Consider the following 16,882-nt stretch of genomic DNA (forward strand, 5'->3'; position numbering starts at 1 on the left):
TACAAAAGTACCCAAATGTTGCTGTGTGTTTGCCTTAAAGCAAGTAATGAAGGAAATATGTCTTGCAATGCAGCAGGAGATAAAAAGATCTGTGGGAAGAATTTTACTTGATTCTTTGGTGTTAGGGCTTCAAAAAAAGGTCAATCTCCTGGATGCTCCTCTAATGCAGGAACTCCCATTCTACCTGAGAACTGAAGGATCTTCATTTCAGAATTGTTGTCAATCTTTAAGTAACTCACTTGGGAGATAAACAGCTACTTCCTCAAAGACAAGCAGCACAGGAAGTCAGCAGACAACAAGAACATGTTTGACAGTTTTGGTGGAGTGTTATTGTTGTTTGGTTGGTTGTTTAACAGAAACAGCATGATGTTGTGTTCTTCACCTGTTGACATAAGCACAAGCAGCTTTTTACTCAGGTATTGAGATTTCTCTAGTTCAAGTGAAAGCAAAAAATAAATATGTGAAATCAAGTCATTGTTTGGTGTCTATCCTGGAAAGAAGGTAAAAAAAATTCACAGAAAGAAGATAAAAGATATATGGTAGCTTTGTATGAATTTGATCATTCAGAGAAAAGCTTGAGGATCACTGTGAAACTGGGGACTGGAGTGGCTGATACTGCAGCTGCATTTTCTACCAAGGAGACCGTGCTAGTGTGCAGGTCTCTTCTCAAGTATACCAGTAAGTTTAGGGAAGTAATCTTCGTACACTTGTGTTTCAGCTTCAGCTAGCTGTCTTCCACACGACCAAACCTAACACAGGAACACTCTGATGTCGTCCATAGAGTGAGGAGCAGAAAGAGTTGCACCTCATCAGCAGTACATTTGAACCCATGGCATCTGACCAGAAAACCTAAAGGCTACATACAGCTTTTGAGAACAGCTTTAAGTAGCTGAATTTGAGGCATCTAAAAATGGATGCACGCTTTCCAGTGTGACTCACAGGACATACCCCCTTTACTGTAATAGCAAGTCTATGGCTTTGGGTCCCAGCCACCAATTTCAGATGAAACAATAACATGGCAACAGTGCCGAGTACTGTGGGGAAATTAGGGACTTTGAGAATGAAAGTCTGTGCTTCTCTTTTTAACAGAATGAGATCACTCATCTAGACTCTCTAGCTTTGCTTTATTCAGGTTCTTCCCATCATTATTGCTACATTGTCCACTTGAAGGAGGTGAGGGTGCTTTTCTTTAGTGATGCTCTATTTCTTTTCCCCAGAATAAGCACCAATACTTTTGTGGCTCATTTAAGAGGCCAAAAATGGTATGGATCACAGATCTGGAGTCTTGACTGGTTGCTGAATTAGTGTGTTAAATCACCCAAATGCAGGCAAACATGGTTACCAGTGTAGTAGCTACGGATCTGATGTCCAAGAGATGGACTGGGACTGCACCTCAGTCTTTGGGGTTACTGACAGAGCTGTTATAAACATAAGCTTCTGACCATCCTTTCCTTGTAGAGAGTAGCCCTGATCTTGCCATCCCATTACAAGCATGCAAGTTGCCTGTTGCCTCTCTGCTTGGTTTTGATGCAGACTGTGCTTGCAGGACTCATGAAAGAGCATGACTCCTGGGCAGCTTCCTGGAGGCTCAGCATGTGTTCTTCCTGCCTCTTCTACAGCTCTAGAGCAAATTTGAGGGTGTTCTCACCTGTCTGAATTAGTTCTTTGCTGTCACCACTCAAGTTCTTCACCTCCTTCATCTTGCCAAGATGTCACAGAACCAAGATAAAAATGAGCACGAAAATGGGAAAGAAAAGGTCACTGAGAAACCATTGCACCAAAGGCTAAAATAAGTGTAATACTCGAGGAAATAATGATCCTTGGGTCTAGATTATGCAGTAGAAAGAGATTTAAATTCAATACCTAACTTTGCCTCTAGGCCTACCTACACGTTTTCTTTGTTGGCAGTTAGCTTTAAGAAGTTCCCACCCCCTCATCACAGATGAATGAGGGAATTCAAATGAACTTGTCTTACCTGAAGTGTTTCTTTTGGCTTTGAAGTAAAGATGAAGGGAGGGCTCCTGTGTTACCTAGTTCTGTGTTGTTCAGACCCACGGTGTGTTGTCTTATCGCAGAAGACTATCTTTAGGTGGAATCATTTTAGCAATTCAGTTTGACATGATTCTACAAGCAGATGCAGCTGCACAAATTAGGACTGATAAATTGAAGCATGTACACCAGAAAAAAAAAGTAGTCACAGCTGAATGGAAACTTTTGAGGTGCTTTCTTATAAAGAAGATACTTACATCCCTCTTTTGTCACTTTATCTTCCAATATCTCAGTGCTGTAGCTGTAAAGTGACCAGGGCAATCAGCTTTTGTTGTTTTGCCCTTTGATTTTACAGCAAGTTCCTACAGGCTGAGGTTAACATTTCTGGTATTTCTGCCCCAACAGAAATTAAACTTGAAAAAACACTGACATCCTCATTTGTTGTAGGTTCTTTAGAGTTCAATTCAGCCTTTCCTCTTCAAACTAGGCTATCTCTTTTTTTACCTATGCTGCTTTTTGGTGTTTGCTTTGCTTTATTTTTAGCAAAACTGCAGCTGGCTCTTAGTTCTGACTTACTGTCTGGTTTCTTCTGGTGAAATTCCAAGAAAGGAAGCCTTAGGGAGAGAGATCTACAGTCCTTTCAGTCTTAGAAGCATTTTTACATGGATCTCATCCATTCTGCAAGGGGACAGAAGCCTTTTAGTCCAGACCAAAATTTCCAGTACTCCTTTTGCTTCACAGCTTTATTAAATCTTCTTCATCTGGTAGCCTACATAAAAGCAAGCTCTCCCAGACACATGAATTTTCTTTTGGTTTCTCTGCTGAGTTTGAAAGGTGGGTAGGTGTCTCTTGCTGACCGTTGTTATTGACACCAAGGATCTGTAAAGTCCAAGCACAAGAGTAGAGAGGAATAATGCCAGGGAATAGTCTTCCATTTTATCAATGAAAAAAGAAAAACAACTACATGAGTGTCCCTAAATCAACTGCCCAAAGATTTCATCTGATCCTCAGCTTGTTGGCTTGTTGCGTTAATTGTTTTGATAACATCTTAAAACTCTGCTAATGCAGTTTTATTCGTGATCAGCTGATGAACTAAGTGGACTTCTAGGGCTCATCTCCTTCAGGGACTACTCTGTGAAGTCTGCTGTCATGGTCTAAACCTGCAGTGGATGCATGCAAGGCACCAAGCTCATGTTTGCAGGAAAGTACCAGTACAAATCACAAGCAACTTTCCATCGCTGGGGTCTTTCTCTGAATGAAGCCCTGGCTTCATTTCAAAACACACTTGTCTGTGTTGACCAAAAATACTTTTCCCAAGAGTCAGTCTGTTTTTTTTGTTAGTGAGGTTTTATTTGATTTGTTGTCTGCTCCATGCATGGTTCAGAGATCAGGAAGGAGATTGCGTAGGGCTGAAATAGGCAGGAGCATGCATCAGTAATGGACTGCAGCCAGTTGGTGCTGTTCATATCTGTGTGGCCAACTGGAGGGGCTGGCTGGTTTCCAGAGATGTAGTTAATTCACTCCTGGGTGGTTTGATCACCTGGCTGTGACTAGCAGTAATACCCAATGGGCACTGGATGGGCAAGAGCAGGCTCTGCTTACATGGATTTTTCAGGTGCAGCAAAACAGCAGACATTTCGAGATGCTTTTTTTTTAGGTGTTTGAAGTACTTGGCTCGTCTTTCTCCAAACTTGACTGATTCTGGTTACCAGCCATGCAGATCTTATGGAAGGCTGTTGGTATCTGTGTTCTGTATCGCTGTTTGGAAGTCAGTACTTGAAAGCATTTCTTTGTCTTGGAGAGAGCAGGCAGAGCAGGAACTTTGTGTACAGGATGAAGGTGTAGATTTTGCTCAATAGGTGCAAGCAAAAGTTCTGTCCTTTACCATCCACTTCTAGCTCCTGCACAGAGAAGGTTAACAGTACTAGCCCTGCACAGTCCTGAAAAGCAGCCTCTGAAAGTGCAGGGTCTGCAGGATTGGGGGGAAAAGTACTTCATTAGATATAAAAAATTGGTGGAGCCCTTTTCCTATAACAAGAACCAAAGCATCTTTCTCCAGCGCTGACTTCATGGCATTGTCTTTGCTATCCTCCTTACCCATGTCCTTTCCTTTCCATGCTTCCAAGCACAGGTTATGACCTAAACACAGGCCAGGAGCAGCAAGGTGCAGCGTGCACGTAGAGGTAGTATGTTCCACAGTAATATCTGATGAAGACTAATCCCTGTGAGGGACCTCCTACATGCAAATAGAAATTTGCACTTAGACAGTTACAACAGATCAACTGGCTTAATGAGGAAATGAATCATTTAGTCCCCATTCCCCATCAAATTGTTTGTCCCAGCCATGGGACTGTGCCTGGCTATCCAGTAAATCTCCTGTTTAGTGCCTGCCAGAGAGCATCATGACCCTTCCCTCAGCGCAACATGAATGGCTGGATCTTCTCCCCACATCAGCAGCATTGTGGGGACCAAGATTATTGCCTCTCAGTGACTCTTGAGGAAACAACCTCAGTTTACAAGTAAAGCAGAGAGGCTGTGTTTGATTGCCTTGGAAACATGGAAAGCTAACCTCTTTCACTATTCTCTCTCTTCCTTTTCCTTGGCAGTTTGCTGGCCAAGTGGCATTCTTTACAATACTTCTGCACTTCACTGTCTGCAGCTGCAGGTAGAACAATTTGATCTTGGTAAACAATAATTTTACTGGTGCACAAGAAAAAGAGTACAGTCTAGCTCCCTGAGCATTGTTAGTCGTGCAGGGAGAACAGAAGCAAAAGAAGTAAGAATTATTTTAGTCAAGCCAGCAGACTTGATACATAGAGGAAATCTGCTGAGCAAGACAACATGATTTAACATATCCAATCTTCTAAGCATAACTTCATTTAAAAGGCAAAAGAAAGGTTGGTCTCTCACTGTCATGCATGGAAGAGAGGGAAAAAGTAACCAGATTCTAACAGAGGAAGGCTCAACGAGCCTGTGACTGCGCAGCTGCTAATGTGGACAGCTAGACAGGCAGCTGTGTAGGATACACGTGCCATCTCCATACACATACATGTGCCCACGGGTGTCTGACATCTACATAAATGTATGCATAATACATACAATAATCACATCTGTGCACAAGTTGACCTACAAATGATTGTATATGAGTGCACCCACTCAGACCAGATGTAGCATCAACATTTTCAACCTGCTCATAGGTGGTGAAACTTGAGGAAGCTGCTGCCATTGCCATACCAGTATACCCAGATGCACGCCACTCCTTTTATGTGTATGATCACACTCTGTGTGTACTCTGTGGAAAGTACTTTTCACAGGATGCTGTTTCTGGTGAGACCCTTAAGCAGTCATTTGTCTATTTCTTTGACTCCAAGTCTTTTTCCCATTTGCACAAACCTGCAGACAGAAACTTTAGCAAGCACAAACCAGCTCAGAGGTACTTTTCTGAAAATACACAATATCTGCAGTTTATTTTTCAGTTTGGTATGAGGGGGCAGGGGTTGTTCAAGCACAGGCTTTTTTCTTATACATGCATTCCATGGACAACTCAAAGCAGAGAGTCTCTAGTCCTTCACCAGCCGGTAGATGTGATGTTGGGCACCATGGTCACTAGTTGATACTTCAAAAACATATGCTATGCACAACAAGGTCTCCTGTGTGTCCCTGTTTGTCACAACCTAGACAGAAAAGGAGAAGAAGCTGAGATGGCAACTGCTGTTTCTCCGTTTACATATTCCAATACATTTAACCTAAAGCAAAAAGTCAGTGATAGACAAAGAACAGAGAAGCACAGGATTGATATGCAGCTTGGCCACCACAATGCCCAGTCTGTGTGCCCACACACCAAAGCAAAGCACTTTTGCAGTATCAGAATACAATGCAGTGAAGAGACAGGGAGGTGAGCAGAGTCCACTGTGGAGAGAAGTCCACTGTGACCCAGCAGTGACCACATAAGTGGAAGCAGGTCCATTAGGCCCTTTACTCCCCATGCCCTGGCCTTGCAGATTTCAGCAGAGGGAAAGTGTTTCACAAAAAAGTTCTTATTGCAGTTTGTTGGTTATAGAGAGGCCCCCTCTGTGGCACATCCAGTCCTGCTCACATGGATATTGATATACCACAACCACAAACAGTTCTTTCCCTCCATCTCCTCCTGTAGACACAGACCACAAGGATTACAGAGTATACCTCATTATACAGGAGACTTATAGGTTTGACTCCATTACACATTCTATAAGAATGCATGAATGTAGCAGCTATCCTTCTTCATACACTGCAGATGTCTGGAGAAGGACGGCTGCTACATTTATGCATTCTTACAGAAGCTCCTTCTTTCCAATTTCTCTTTCTATGGTCCCTCAGGAACCTTAGTTACTCTACAACATGAATCAGTGTCAGGAACACGGTGAAGGAGCAGTGTTGTCCATGTTTCAGAAACATGCACTACGTGGCAGGGACGAGCGAAATATTGCACCCAGAGCTCTTCGCTCAGCTTCCCTCTCCCTCTGACACTGCACAACTTTGCACATTCTTGTCACCTGAGTTTGTGTTAAAGTTCTCTCCTATTGGAGGGGATAGATTTTTATCAGCAATAGCACCAACTCAGCTCCAGCTGGAGGCTTGGACTGTACCAAAGCCCAATTTTTCTTGTGAAAACAGAAAGAAAATAACCGTTGTCAAACTTGCTTATTAATTTTAGCACTCTGATTTTGGTCTATTCTATTTTCTTACTTCATGATTGGCTTTACAGTTAAACTCCTTTATTCTGCAGGCTGTGATGAGTTATACACATCGATATGTAGTAAGGCACCAGACCCTTTTCTCAAAAATGGGCACTGAAATCTCAGAGTACTAGATCCAAAGCAATGTGCAAAGCAAGATAAATCATGCTTATAGGATTAGGGGTTTCTAAGCTCACGAAAGGGTCTAGAAAAAATATAATTAGACTTGCCTCAGGAGTTGGTAGTGGGGACTGAGGACTAGCAACATGCCTTACATTATGCATTTTTCATCTTCCCCGTAGGGAGTGGAAAATGCTCAGCCTGCTGCTCAGGGAGCAGGACTGCAAGGCAACGTACTGGCTGTGCCAGCACCCACATGAGACATGCTTCTCTGTGACAAAAGGTAAGGGAAGGACATGAAATTACTCAAAACACAAAGCCCCAGAGGAAGTGTAACTATGTGACAGCTTTTTGATAGAATTTATAGGAAGTGCTGGCCTGACTGAGGAATATAACTCGCAGAGAGCAGTCACAGTGCTCCTCAGTATGGATTACAGCACACACAGACCTTCCCCATCTCTGTCCCTGCCCACTTCATGCTTCTGTTCATCTAAAAGAACTCTCAGCATTCATACTCCTCCTTTCTCCCAGATGTTTAAAATCTTTGTACAAACACGAAAGAATAAACTTACTAAAGCCCTGTGAGGTATATTATTAACCTTGTGTTATATAGCTGATATATCTGAGCCACAGAGCAGTGAAATGAGTCGCCTGAAGTTCTCCAAGATCTTCAGAGAATGTAATGAAGACCACTTGATTTCCATTCAGCCACTATCTTCTATTTACCCAGCCTCAGATTCTTTGGGTGAAGATCTGTGATGTCTCTTATAGAGGCAAACACAGAATTCAGTCCACTAGAAAAATCTCTATGTTTTAAGCTGCCTGCCCTCTTCCCAAATTTAGGCTGCATCTGAGTGTGGAAAGGCTCCTGGTATAACAAAACACTAATGCAAATCTAGTTGCTGCAGCCTTGTAGTACTGCCTTACCTAGAGGCTGCAGTGATTCATGCAGGTGTCACAGAGCTTCCCCACAACATGTCCCTTTCTTTACATGCCTCTAGATTCCTTCTAGGTCCAGGATGGTCCTGAGGAAACTAATTCTCCACCCCCCACCCTGTCCCAATCTGGTCAGTGAAGAACTCTTCCCATAAAAATGTTTTATAGCCACTCAACAGTGCTCTTGCAGTATTTTTACCTTGCAAAAAGGGCCAGGGCACAGAAAGGATCTCAACATTTGTTTAGTGTTGGAATAAGCATTTCCTTCAGTGTCTTTTTCATCATTCTCCTTCATTTATCTCTCTGCCTCATGAAATATCCCTCTATTTTTCTTTTTCTTCTCTCTTACTGAGGTGTCTCAAATTCTTTTGCTGTTTCTCTGCTTGAGTTACTATCTCTAGAGCTCCATAAATGGTCTTGAAGTGCAACACACACAAGAGATACTAAGTTCAATTAGGCGCTGAGCTGTAAAAGGAAAACTGCTTTGACTCACAACAGTGAACTCCTGCATTGGGCTTTCGTGTTGCCAAGCTGCAACCAAAACAGTTGAAAGTCCCACCTGTAAGATGGTAAAGTTCTCCAGCACACTGTTCATCATATACTTCTCAGGAAGGTGCTTGAGTTTATGAATGAAGTTTATCATGTATTCGCAGAGAGGGGAACGGTGAATGCGATAGGAATAGTGTCCATTTTCATAGCGTGCATACTCTGTCTGCAATGCAAAACACAAAAGGGGCACATGGGGTTATGTTGTCACATTAGTAACAGAAAGGGATTCAGAACAGAAAAATTACAGTGGCACTTTTAACTAATTTTTCTAACAGTAACTACAGTACTTGGTACCAAGGTCGGTTCCCTTGAGAGCTCCAAGTTCTTCAGTTTGATTTCTTTTTTTTTTAGAACAGTGGGTTCCAGCTTACAAGCAGCAAATGTCAAGGAGCTGTGAAAGGTAACTAAGAGGAACAGACCAATTGTCACCTATACTAAGGTCAACATCTCTACTGGAAAAACATTAGGAATGAATATACTGAAAAAATTCCTTTAGCAAGACCAGGAAGCTCCCAGTAATGATGGTAAACACACGCTCAGGATGCCTTACAGCTGAAAAAGATGAAAGCCTTTTGGTACCTGAGAGAGAAAACACAGTATCTCTGCTCCTCCCCTTGGGAGAGGGTCTGACCAATCTTAAAAGAGATGGATTGTTTTGTTCACATTCACATCTTAGCTCCTGTATATTTCATGTTCCTTTAAATAGAAGCTGAAGCAAGACTCTATCATTTCACAGCAGATCCCTAAATGCCTGTTACTCCTTTCACCCCAGGAGCTTGGTCTCCGTTCCTGGGTACCATGACATCTTCCTTTGGCCCATCTATCCCATCTGCAAATACTTAACCGGACCTCAGGCATGTCTGTCATGTTACTGGAAATGGGTCTTGGGAAGGATACAGCTTGAACTGACTGCTGACATGAGAGCACCTGGTGTTCTGCACATAGCTGCTTCCCCTACATCTAAGGGTTCCTTGGGAAAGAAAGCAGCGGGATGCATGTCAAAGCAGTTCTCAGCAAATGAGTGTGGGATCAGAAAGAACTTCTTCAGTGCCAGATATATGCATAATTTTGCAGCATAAGGGGTAAGTGTACAAGCTCTAAGTCTCATAAAACCGCAAGACTATAGTCTGTAAATTATTACAGTCTATTAATTAATAGCTATAGTCTATAAATGATCTGTTTAAAAACACTAATGAGAGCTAGGTGTTGCCTCTTTGTTTCCACCTTTTTGCAGTTCAAAACAAGGGTCTGTTTCCTAGTTTTCCTTTGCTTCCCCTAAAAAAACAGAGAACCACCAGAGCTAAGAGTCTTATATATTTGCATATCTTCAGAAACTGAGATTTAAGGAAAAAATAACAAAAAATAACAAACACTCCCAGACCTTCAAGGAACTCCTGAGACAAGGTCACGTTGCAGACTGGAGCGATCTTACACCTGCATGTCTCAGAAATCATAATCTATGGCATCCATCTCTCTGACAAGAAGCATGGGATATATTTTATCTTGAGATATATGCAGGATGCAAATATTTGAAGTAAAAAAACAGCAACCAGGGAGAACCTTGCACCCAGGTGCCTGCTTCTTACCTCTACTTTCTCTACCACCTGCTTTCCAAAGGAACACACTTTGGTGGAACAGGTAATGACCATGTTTTCTGGGCTCTCATATTGGCTGGAAACACCATAGAAAGACCTAGATTCATCTTCAATATTGGTATTCAAATCAGCCTGCCAAAAAAAAGGAGGGGCAAATAGATGGTTATCAATAGATAGTTGTGGTATTTTTTCACCATTACCTTACACGGCCAAGATAGTTAAGTACTGGAGTGTCCCAAGCTCCTTAAACAGATCAGTGTGCATCAGAAAATGGTGGTGGGGATTTGCATACACACTGGAATATCTTCAACATTAAAAACATATGACACAGCTTGCTCACAAAGCATGTGGAGAGCAGAAAGGAGGGTACTGTAGAGACAGAGCAGTGCAACAGACAGGCGTGACTGGGATGCCTCACTGAGGAAGGAAAATAAGGGAAAAGCAACAGTAATAAAGTGTTTCTCCCTTAGGTATGTGTGTAGGTAAGGGAAAAGAGACAGCAGAGAAAAGGACTGTGTGAGTACACACACACATTAGGCTCAGGTACTGTGATATAAAGAATGCAAATAGAATGCAATAAGGAATGTAGGTTGCTGATGGATCTAGCTCAGGTCCACCTGAATGCAAACCCATCTCCATTAGCAGCCACAGTTTTCAAATGTGGGTGCCTCAGGTTGGCCAACCGAAGCCTCCTACTGGGACCTAACTCCTAAAAATCCTGGCTGTCTGAAGCTTCCACCAGGGGTCATTCAAGCCACAGTTATGAAAAGAAGAGGTGGTTCCCTTAAGCTCTGGAAATACAAGGTGGGGGGGCGGGGAGGGAATGCCCAGCTCAGCTTTCTTACTTTCAAAACTGGAAGGGTAGAGCTTCTCTGTGCTCCATAAGCTCACGTGCTAGTTTATATCAGCATAAAAGCAAGAATCAGTTCCCACAGGTTACTTCAGACTATTTTATTCTTCCAGATGAACCAAGGGAAAGAGGAAATTGAAGAGAGTGTGTTCCTGCTACAGTGGATACAGTGTGAATAGGACAGCATTACAGGCCATTCTAGCGTGCTTTTCTTAGCCAATGTCAGTGAAGGGTTTTTCTGTCTGAGACCTAGAGCAGCACTTAAGGCAAGCAGTGCTAGCACTGGAATAGGATCACCATAATAAAGAATGCCCCCCTTTCTCTGCCATGCAAAATACCTGTCTCTTCTCTGCAATGAGATAATGCTGTTCACAAAAGGTTTAAGTCAATCTAGAAAGTGCCAGTCAAGCTTTCTCCCCTTTTGCAGACACGTGAGCTTGTTGCTGCCTTTGTGCCACCGCAGAAGTTGAGGACACAAAGACAGCAGCGTGAGGGATGGATGTAGCTTTCACTCTGCTCACAGGGCTCTTAATGGAGAGCATAACAGCATAAAACTTGGAAACGACAGCTAGAGGAACATTGGAAGCTTGTACATTGTCATGACCACCTAAATGACTGTAATCAAGTGTTCTACTCCAATGGTTTGTCTACACTGGAAGAGTGTATATGGGCAAATCCAAGCTAGCTTTAGCTGGTAGCTCAGGGCATAGACATAACAGACTTCATCATAATTCAGGATGCCAAGAGAATTATTATGATCATGCTGAAGACCTTGATATCAAATAACTATAGTTATAAAACTACTTTCTTTGTACCACAAATGTACTTGTATTACAGAATAGCAGTGCTACTCTATTCTGGTCCAGGTTTTCCTGAGTTACTGTACTACTCATTTCCATGTCAATGCAACTAACTGTATTGTATATTTCACCCACACTCCAACTGTCTGAATAAAGATTAATGCCTTCCCTTCTCCAAAGAGGAACTAGACTAAGTCCTTCGCAATATTTTTCAGCTATTTCCCTTAGGAGCTACAAACACAACGCATGGACCCGATTCCGCTTTTCCAAAAAAATTGTCCCACGGAGTCAAAAAGAACAAAGGGTCAAGGCTACAGAGGCTTGGTCAGACCACTGCTACATAAACATAGCAGAGGCTCTCACTGCAGAACCAGACAAACATTTTCAGGGTCTCATTAGTAAAGTTAAGGTTACATTCTTCTTAAGATTTACTGGGAAATTAAAAGATAAATGCAGTCAATATGAGGCAAAGCTGAAAGGTGCTAGTTCCACTTCATGAGAAAAGCTTTACTAGCCCTAAGAAGCCACTCTAGGTGCCTCCACAATTTGACAAGTCTTCCAGCTAATTAACATTAATTAATCCACACTGAACTATTTGGCAATAGGAAAAAATATGGTAATACTGTTTGAATTAAAGAGTCATCAGCATTCACTAACATTACGTACAATCAGATTCCTGGAAGTCCTGTTGCAGTGAAGCAATGGGATCATGTTGGAACTCCCTGACATTTACACAGCACCTTTTCTTCTAAAGCTTGTCCCATATTACGGGCTGGGACCATCAGACAGGGTGGTGAGTCATCAAGAGCTGTGTACCCACTTCCTGTCACCTCTGAAAATCTCAGATCATAAACATACATACATGGAATATCAGCAACTCTGGGGAATGACATTAGCAGCTTGCTGAGGGCTCCAGTTCATGTTTTACAGGACAATGGATCTTCAGCACCTCAGACACACACTGCTGGCCTTACAGCTTATTTACTTATGGCTCCCACTCTCTCAAGGAAGGTACTGGGATGTATTCAATTTGCTGTGCAAGCTCAACACAGATGACACACTTATCCATAGCTTGCCTGATGACTTCCAAATATGCTGAAACTATAATCACTGAGGTATCTGTGATACAGCACATCAGAGATCTACGTATTACATGCAAGACTGGACCTACCTGCTTTGGGGAAAACACTTGAGATTTTCTCCTTTCTAGAAAAGTAAGCAGAACTTTTAAATACCTACAAGACAGGATTTCTAGATGGAAGAGAAGGGATTTGTTCAGGGAAAAGCATAGTATCCCTCAGTAAGTTAGTATTACTTTCTATTTTTTTAAATCTTTGGTGGTCTGAGTCTTAGCAATTGAAAACAACTCTGATGAGCTTGAGTATATCACGTAACTTCTGCAGCCCCAAGAAAGAACTACAGAAAAGCTGGCACTGTGCACTGTCCTAACCACATATTAAACCAAGATTTTTGTCTGTTCTTTGGTGGGAGTGAGTTTCACAACTAATTACTGAGAAAGGCCTCATTCCCAGAAGTTCTTTGAAACTCTTCACAAAGGGAAATGTGGCCTTTGAGACTCAGCCTTCAGTTTATCAGAGCCTTTGAAAAGCAATGATTATACAAGAGTTCAGGTGGCATTAAATGCTATGAGAAACAATAGCTTGCTGATATCTTGCACACAGGTTCCACGTGGTCAATAGAAAGGCATATGCTGAACAATTTTTTAAGAACAGTGCAAAACTTGAGCCACTGCAGGTTCAGCCTCCAAAAAAGTGGGAAGAGTTCCCCATCTAGCCAAAGATAGCCTTGCTAGCAGTATGGGGAGCTGGCCCAGCAGAACTGTGCTATTCTGACATCCAGCAGATAGACTCCTCAGCAATTCAGTCTTTCAATCTGCTTTTTGCTGCCAACAGCCTCTATACTGTTGAACACTGTGGGGAATAACTCTGATGAAAGAAGGGCTATTGGCAGAATTCCCTTACATGGGGCAGCAACTGGAGGTGATGGCAGCAGAAATTAGTGTGTGCAAAGATCATAAAAATCTCTATTGCTAGCTGCTGCCTTGTTTGTTGCCTCTGAAGGAGTACCAAGGACAGAATGGACATGGGAACTGAATTGCCATCTCCTTGCTCTCCAAGCAGTTTCTGCCAGGTCAGGATTGAAGACATACAGTGGGCAAGGCAGGGTGCCAAGGGGAATTTGCACTGCTGCTTCTTTGACAAGATTTGCTTGCGACAGGAGAGAAGCCAAGTGGAGGACATCAGTCTCCAGGCCACCTCTTCAGCACCTTCCACAAAAGTATAATATATTTAGCTGAAAGAAAACAGTCAGTGTTTTGACTGGTTCAGTTTGCATATCACCGAGAAGAAATTCCTACATATATTGGCAGGACAGCTCTCCCAAGAAATTCCCCCAATCCACCCTTCTGCTCTGTACAAAGTACTGCCTGTCCTGAATTCCTGGTTTGTCATTTTCCTTCTGTCCTCCATCCAGAGTCTCACAACTACTGAAAGTTTTAAGATGCAAGTGCACCATTTTAACATGCAAAGCCCTGAAAATGCCTCTTGCCCAAACTATTAATAACGATGCGTATAGGAGGCGTTCATGGGGAGAGGCAAGTAACAGGTGGTAGAGATAATATTACACTGGAAAAGAGCAGAGCTGCCACTGCCCATGTGTTGGGAGGCTAATGTCTCACATTAATTGTCATGTGCTAGAATGCACTTGGAGCACAGAGAAATGTCACAGAGATGTCACACACAACCTGTCAGTCCAAGTCCAAGAGTTAGTTCATTGTACCAAATTCCCAATGCCAAATTCAAGGGAGAATTGCAAACACTGCTTTTGTTTCAAAGTAATGAACTTTTAACTCTTAGCTATTGTATAAATAACTTAAATACGAACAGGAACAAACATGGACATCCCTTTCTCAGTGCTACCAGAGATGTCAAGAAACCCCAACCCTGGTGTTTAGAGTTAAGTTTCTGGTGCACAACAGATCATCTGGTATATTCAATGCTTAGTGTAGCAATGGCAGGTTCATGCCCCATGTTCTTCAAGTGTAAAACTGCATATATACAAATGCAACTTATTCATTCCTTGTGGTTTTAAAGTCTTTGTCACCTGCAACCACAACTTTAATTCAGAACCTTTGAAAAATCATTCATAACTTCATGTCTCAAAACACCCCTTCCAGTTATTTAAGGTTATCAGTAATTTGCCTTTGGATAATAGTTTTATCTTAAAATGATTCTATAAATTCAACAGTGTAGTAGTTGCTTTATTCAATGCTTCTTTGAACATCAATAGCATATTTATATAGTTGTCCAGAGCTATCAGGCAGCAAAATTAAAAAGCACCCTAGCACATACTGCTACAATTATAAAAATGCAGAGGGATATAAGTTTTCTGCTGAAATCTAGTTTTCTGCTGTTAATTTTTTTAAAATCAAATTGTTTTATCCATGGAAAGTGTTTATTTATTTATTTACTTCCTTAAAGGCTTAGAAACTTCCATTCAACCAAGGACTTGATTTGTAAACTTCGTTTATTTTTAAGTGGCAACTTGTAATGTTGCCACCAATAAAACCAATGTTAACTCCAGATGGGATGCAACAATGCAAGGGTACCAAAAAAAGAATCGGAAAGTCAAAATATTAAATCAAGGCCAGAAATATTACTCTCCTTACAAGTGCAGAATTGCAGAGCCGCACAAATTCATGTATACATTGGAGTAAAGGTCTTTCAAATCCTATGTCACATCTCTTTATGCAAGCTAAATTCCAGTGAGTTGATACCCTCTGAACAGACACCTCACATGGGTCCAGAAAGAGTCCAACTTAATGACATCCATGTAAATCTTTCAAAAGCCTGATATAGGTTGGTCTGACATGAAGCATAGGCCACATTTATCCTTCTGATACTGAAAAACAAATTATCACAATCCCCAAACCAAACCACAAAAGCAGAAAAGCACACTGTCAGTTTTGATAAATAAAATCACAATCACACCAGACCACAATTTCATTATGATTTCTTTCTCTTCGAGTCAAGGAATTCAAAGTGTTTTATTCTCTCCCTATGTAACATCTCCCTCTAAGCTCTTCCTTTTGGTTCTTGAAACTTCTGAAGCACAAAAGGCAATCACTACCTTTCAAAGGGTACCCTGTCAAAAGATATGCTTCTCACTAAGGTGCTGCTGTCTTTCCCAGCCAGAAAAGAGCTGATCTTTCACTGTTTGTTTTGACCTTCCCAAGCAGGCCTTGTTGTACTTCAACAGAGGCTAATCCCATGAGAGGCCCAACTCAGCAGCACACAGTCTGCAGATAGCAAAATTATGTGTCTCCAAGAATCATCAGGAACCAACGCTCTAGGCACAGACACTTGAGCAGCAGACTCCCAGCAACATTCTCCAACTCATTTCTGGAAAGGCTAGGCTTGGGACAGCTGGGAAGTTACATATCAAGGCACTTAAGTTAATTCTTCCTCCTGAAAGCACCAGTTAGGAGGCTTTCTAGCACCAGTTTATACATAGAGTATGAGACATGAAAGCTTATTTCTCCATCATCTCACTCCTGACCTGAGGATTATAAATGGTAAACTTATAATATATCCTGAATTTTAAGTGATAAACTCAAGGCGAAAGGCTCCAAACCCCATTACACATTCCCTCAGCCATCTAGCATGCAACTGCCCCAAGAAGCTATTATTTTTAATTTTGTAATACTTATGATAATATCGGTCACCAAAGCCATTTTGTTAATACCCTGAAGCACAATCACACAGCTTTGCAAATTTCAGCTAAATCACAAATATCCAAATTGAGTGAGTAAGCTTCTGCCAGGCTGATTTCTTCCAACTTACCAGAAGTCATTTCAGTAATATATTATCAGCATAATCCAGTTTCACTATGTCTCTTTTGTCTGTCCTAGTACCAGCAGTAAACATGCATCTGTAAATTATTAGTACTTGGATAACACAAAATGCAGCTAATGAGACAGGAGAAGAGCTGAAAAAATATTGCTTCTGACTCAGAAGTTACACAACACTAAGAGAAGTGAACATATATGAGTATGCAAAGAATAATTTCCTCTGAATTCTTTACTTATACATAAATTAAAAATCTAATGGGCCCAAGTCACCACTACCAAACAAAATCTCCAGACAGTAGTCAAGAACAGCTCTAAAGATGACAATGTGAAAGATATATCTTGCTGCAGGCCAGAAAGTGTGCCTTGTGCAGCCAAGGAAAGATCTCCAGTGACAGTGATGGCTGTATTAAGTTACCTGCACAGGGAAAAATGTGTTGGGAGGCAGCAGTCTTTCAACA

General features: G+C 41.7%; 1 protein-coding gene across 2 annotated transcripts in view; it reads right to left on the reverse strand.

Moving 5' to 3' along the window:
- Positions 1-5,423: 5,423 nt before the first annotated feature.
- Positions 5,424-16,882, reverse strand: part of TEAD4 (TEA domain transcription factor 4) — a 51,232-nt gene continuing 39,773 nt past the window's right edge. Inside the window, exons 11-13 of one of the 2 annotated variants that reach the window (XM_018085599.2) lie at positions 9,896-10,036; positions 8,320-8,472; positions 5,424-5,663 (exon numbers count right to left, since the gene is read on the reverse strand). In XM_018085599.2, the coding sequence (XP_017941088.1) occupies positions 5,550-5,663; positions 8,320-8,472; positions 9,896-10,036 (408 nt within the window). In that variant the 3' untranslated portion in view covers positions 5,424-5,549. The remainder of the gene's footprint in view (positions 5,664-8,319; positions 8,473-9,895; positions 10,037-16,882) is intronic. The other variant, XM_018085601.1, reaches the window with a different exon arrangement.

This window comes from Manacus vitellinus, unplaced genomic scaffold (genome assembly GCF_001715985.3).
Source record: "Manacus vitellinus isolate BGI_N305 unplaced genomic scaffold, ASM171598v3 scaffold_83_pilon, whole genome shotgun sequence".
NCBI classification, from domain to species: Eukaryota; Metazoa; Chordata; class Aves; order Passeriformes; family Pipridae; genus Manacus; species Manacus vitellinus.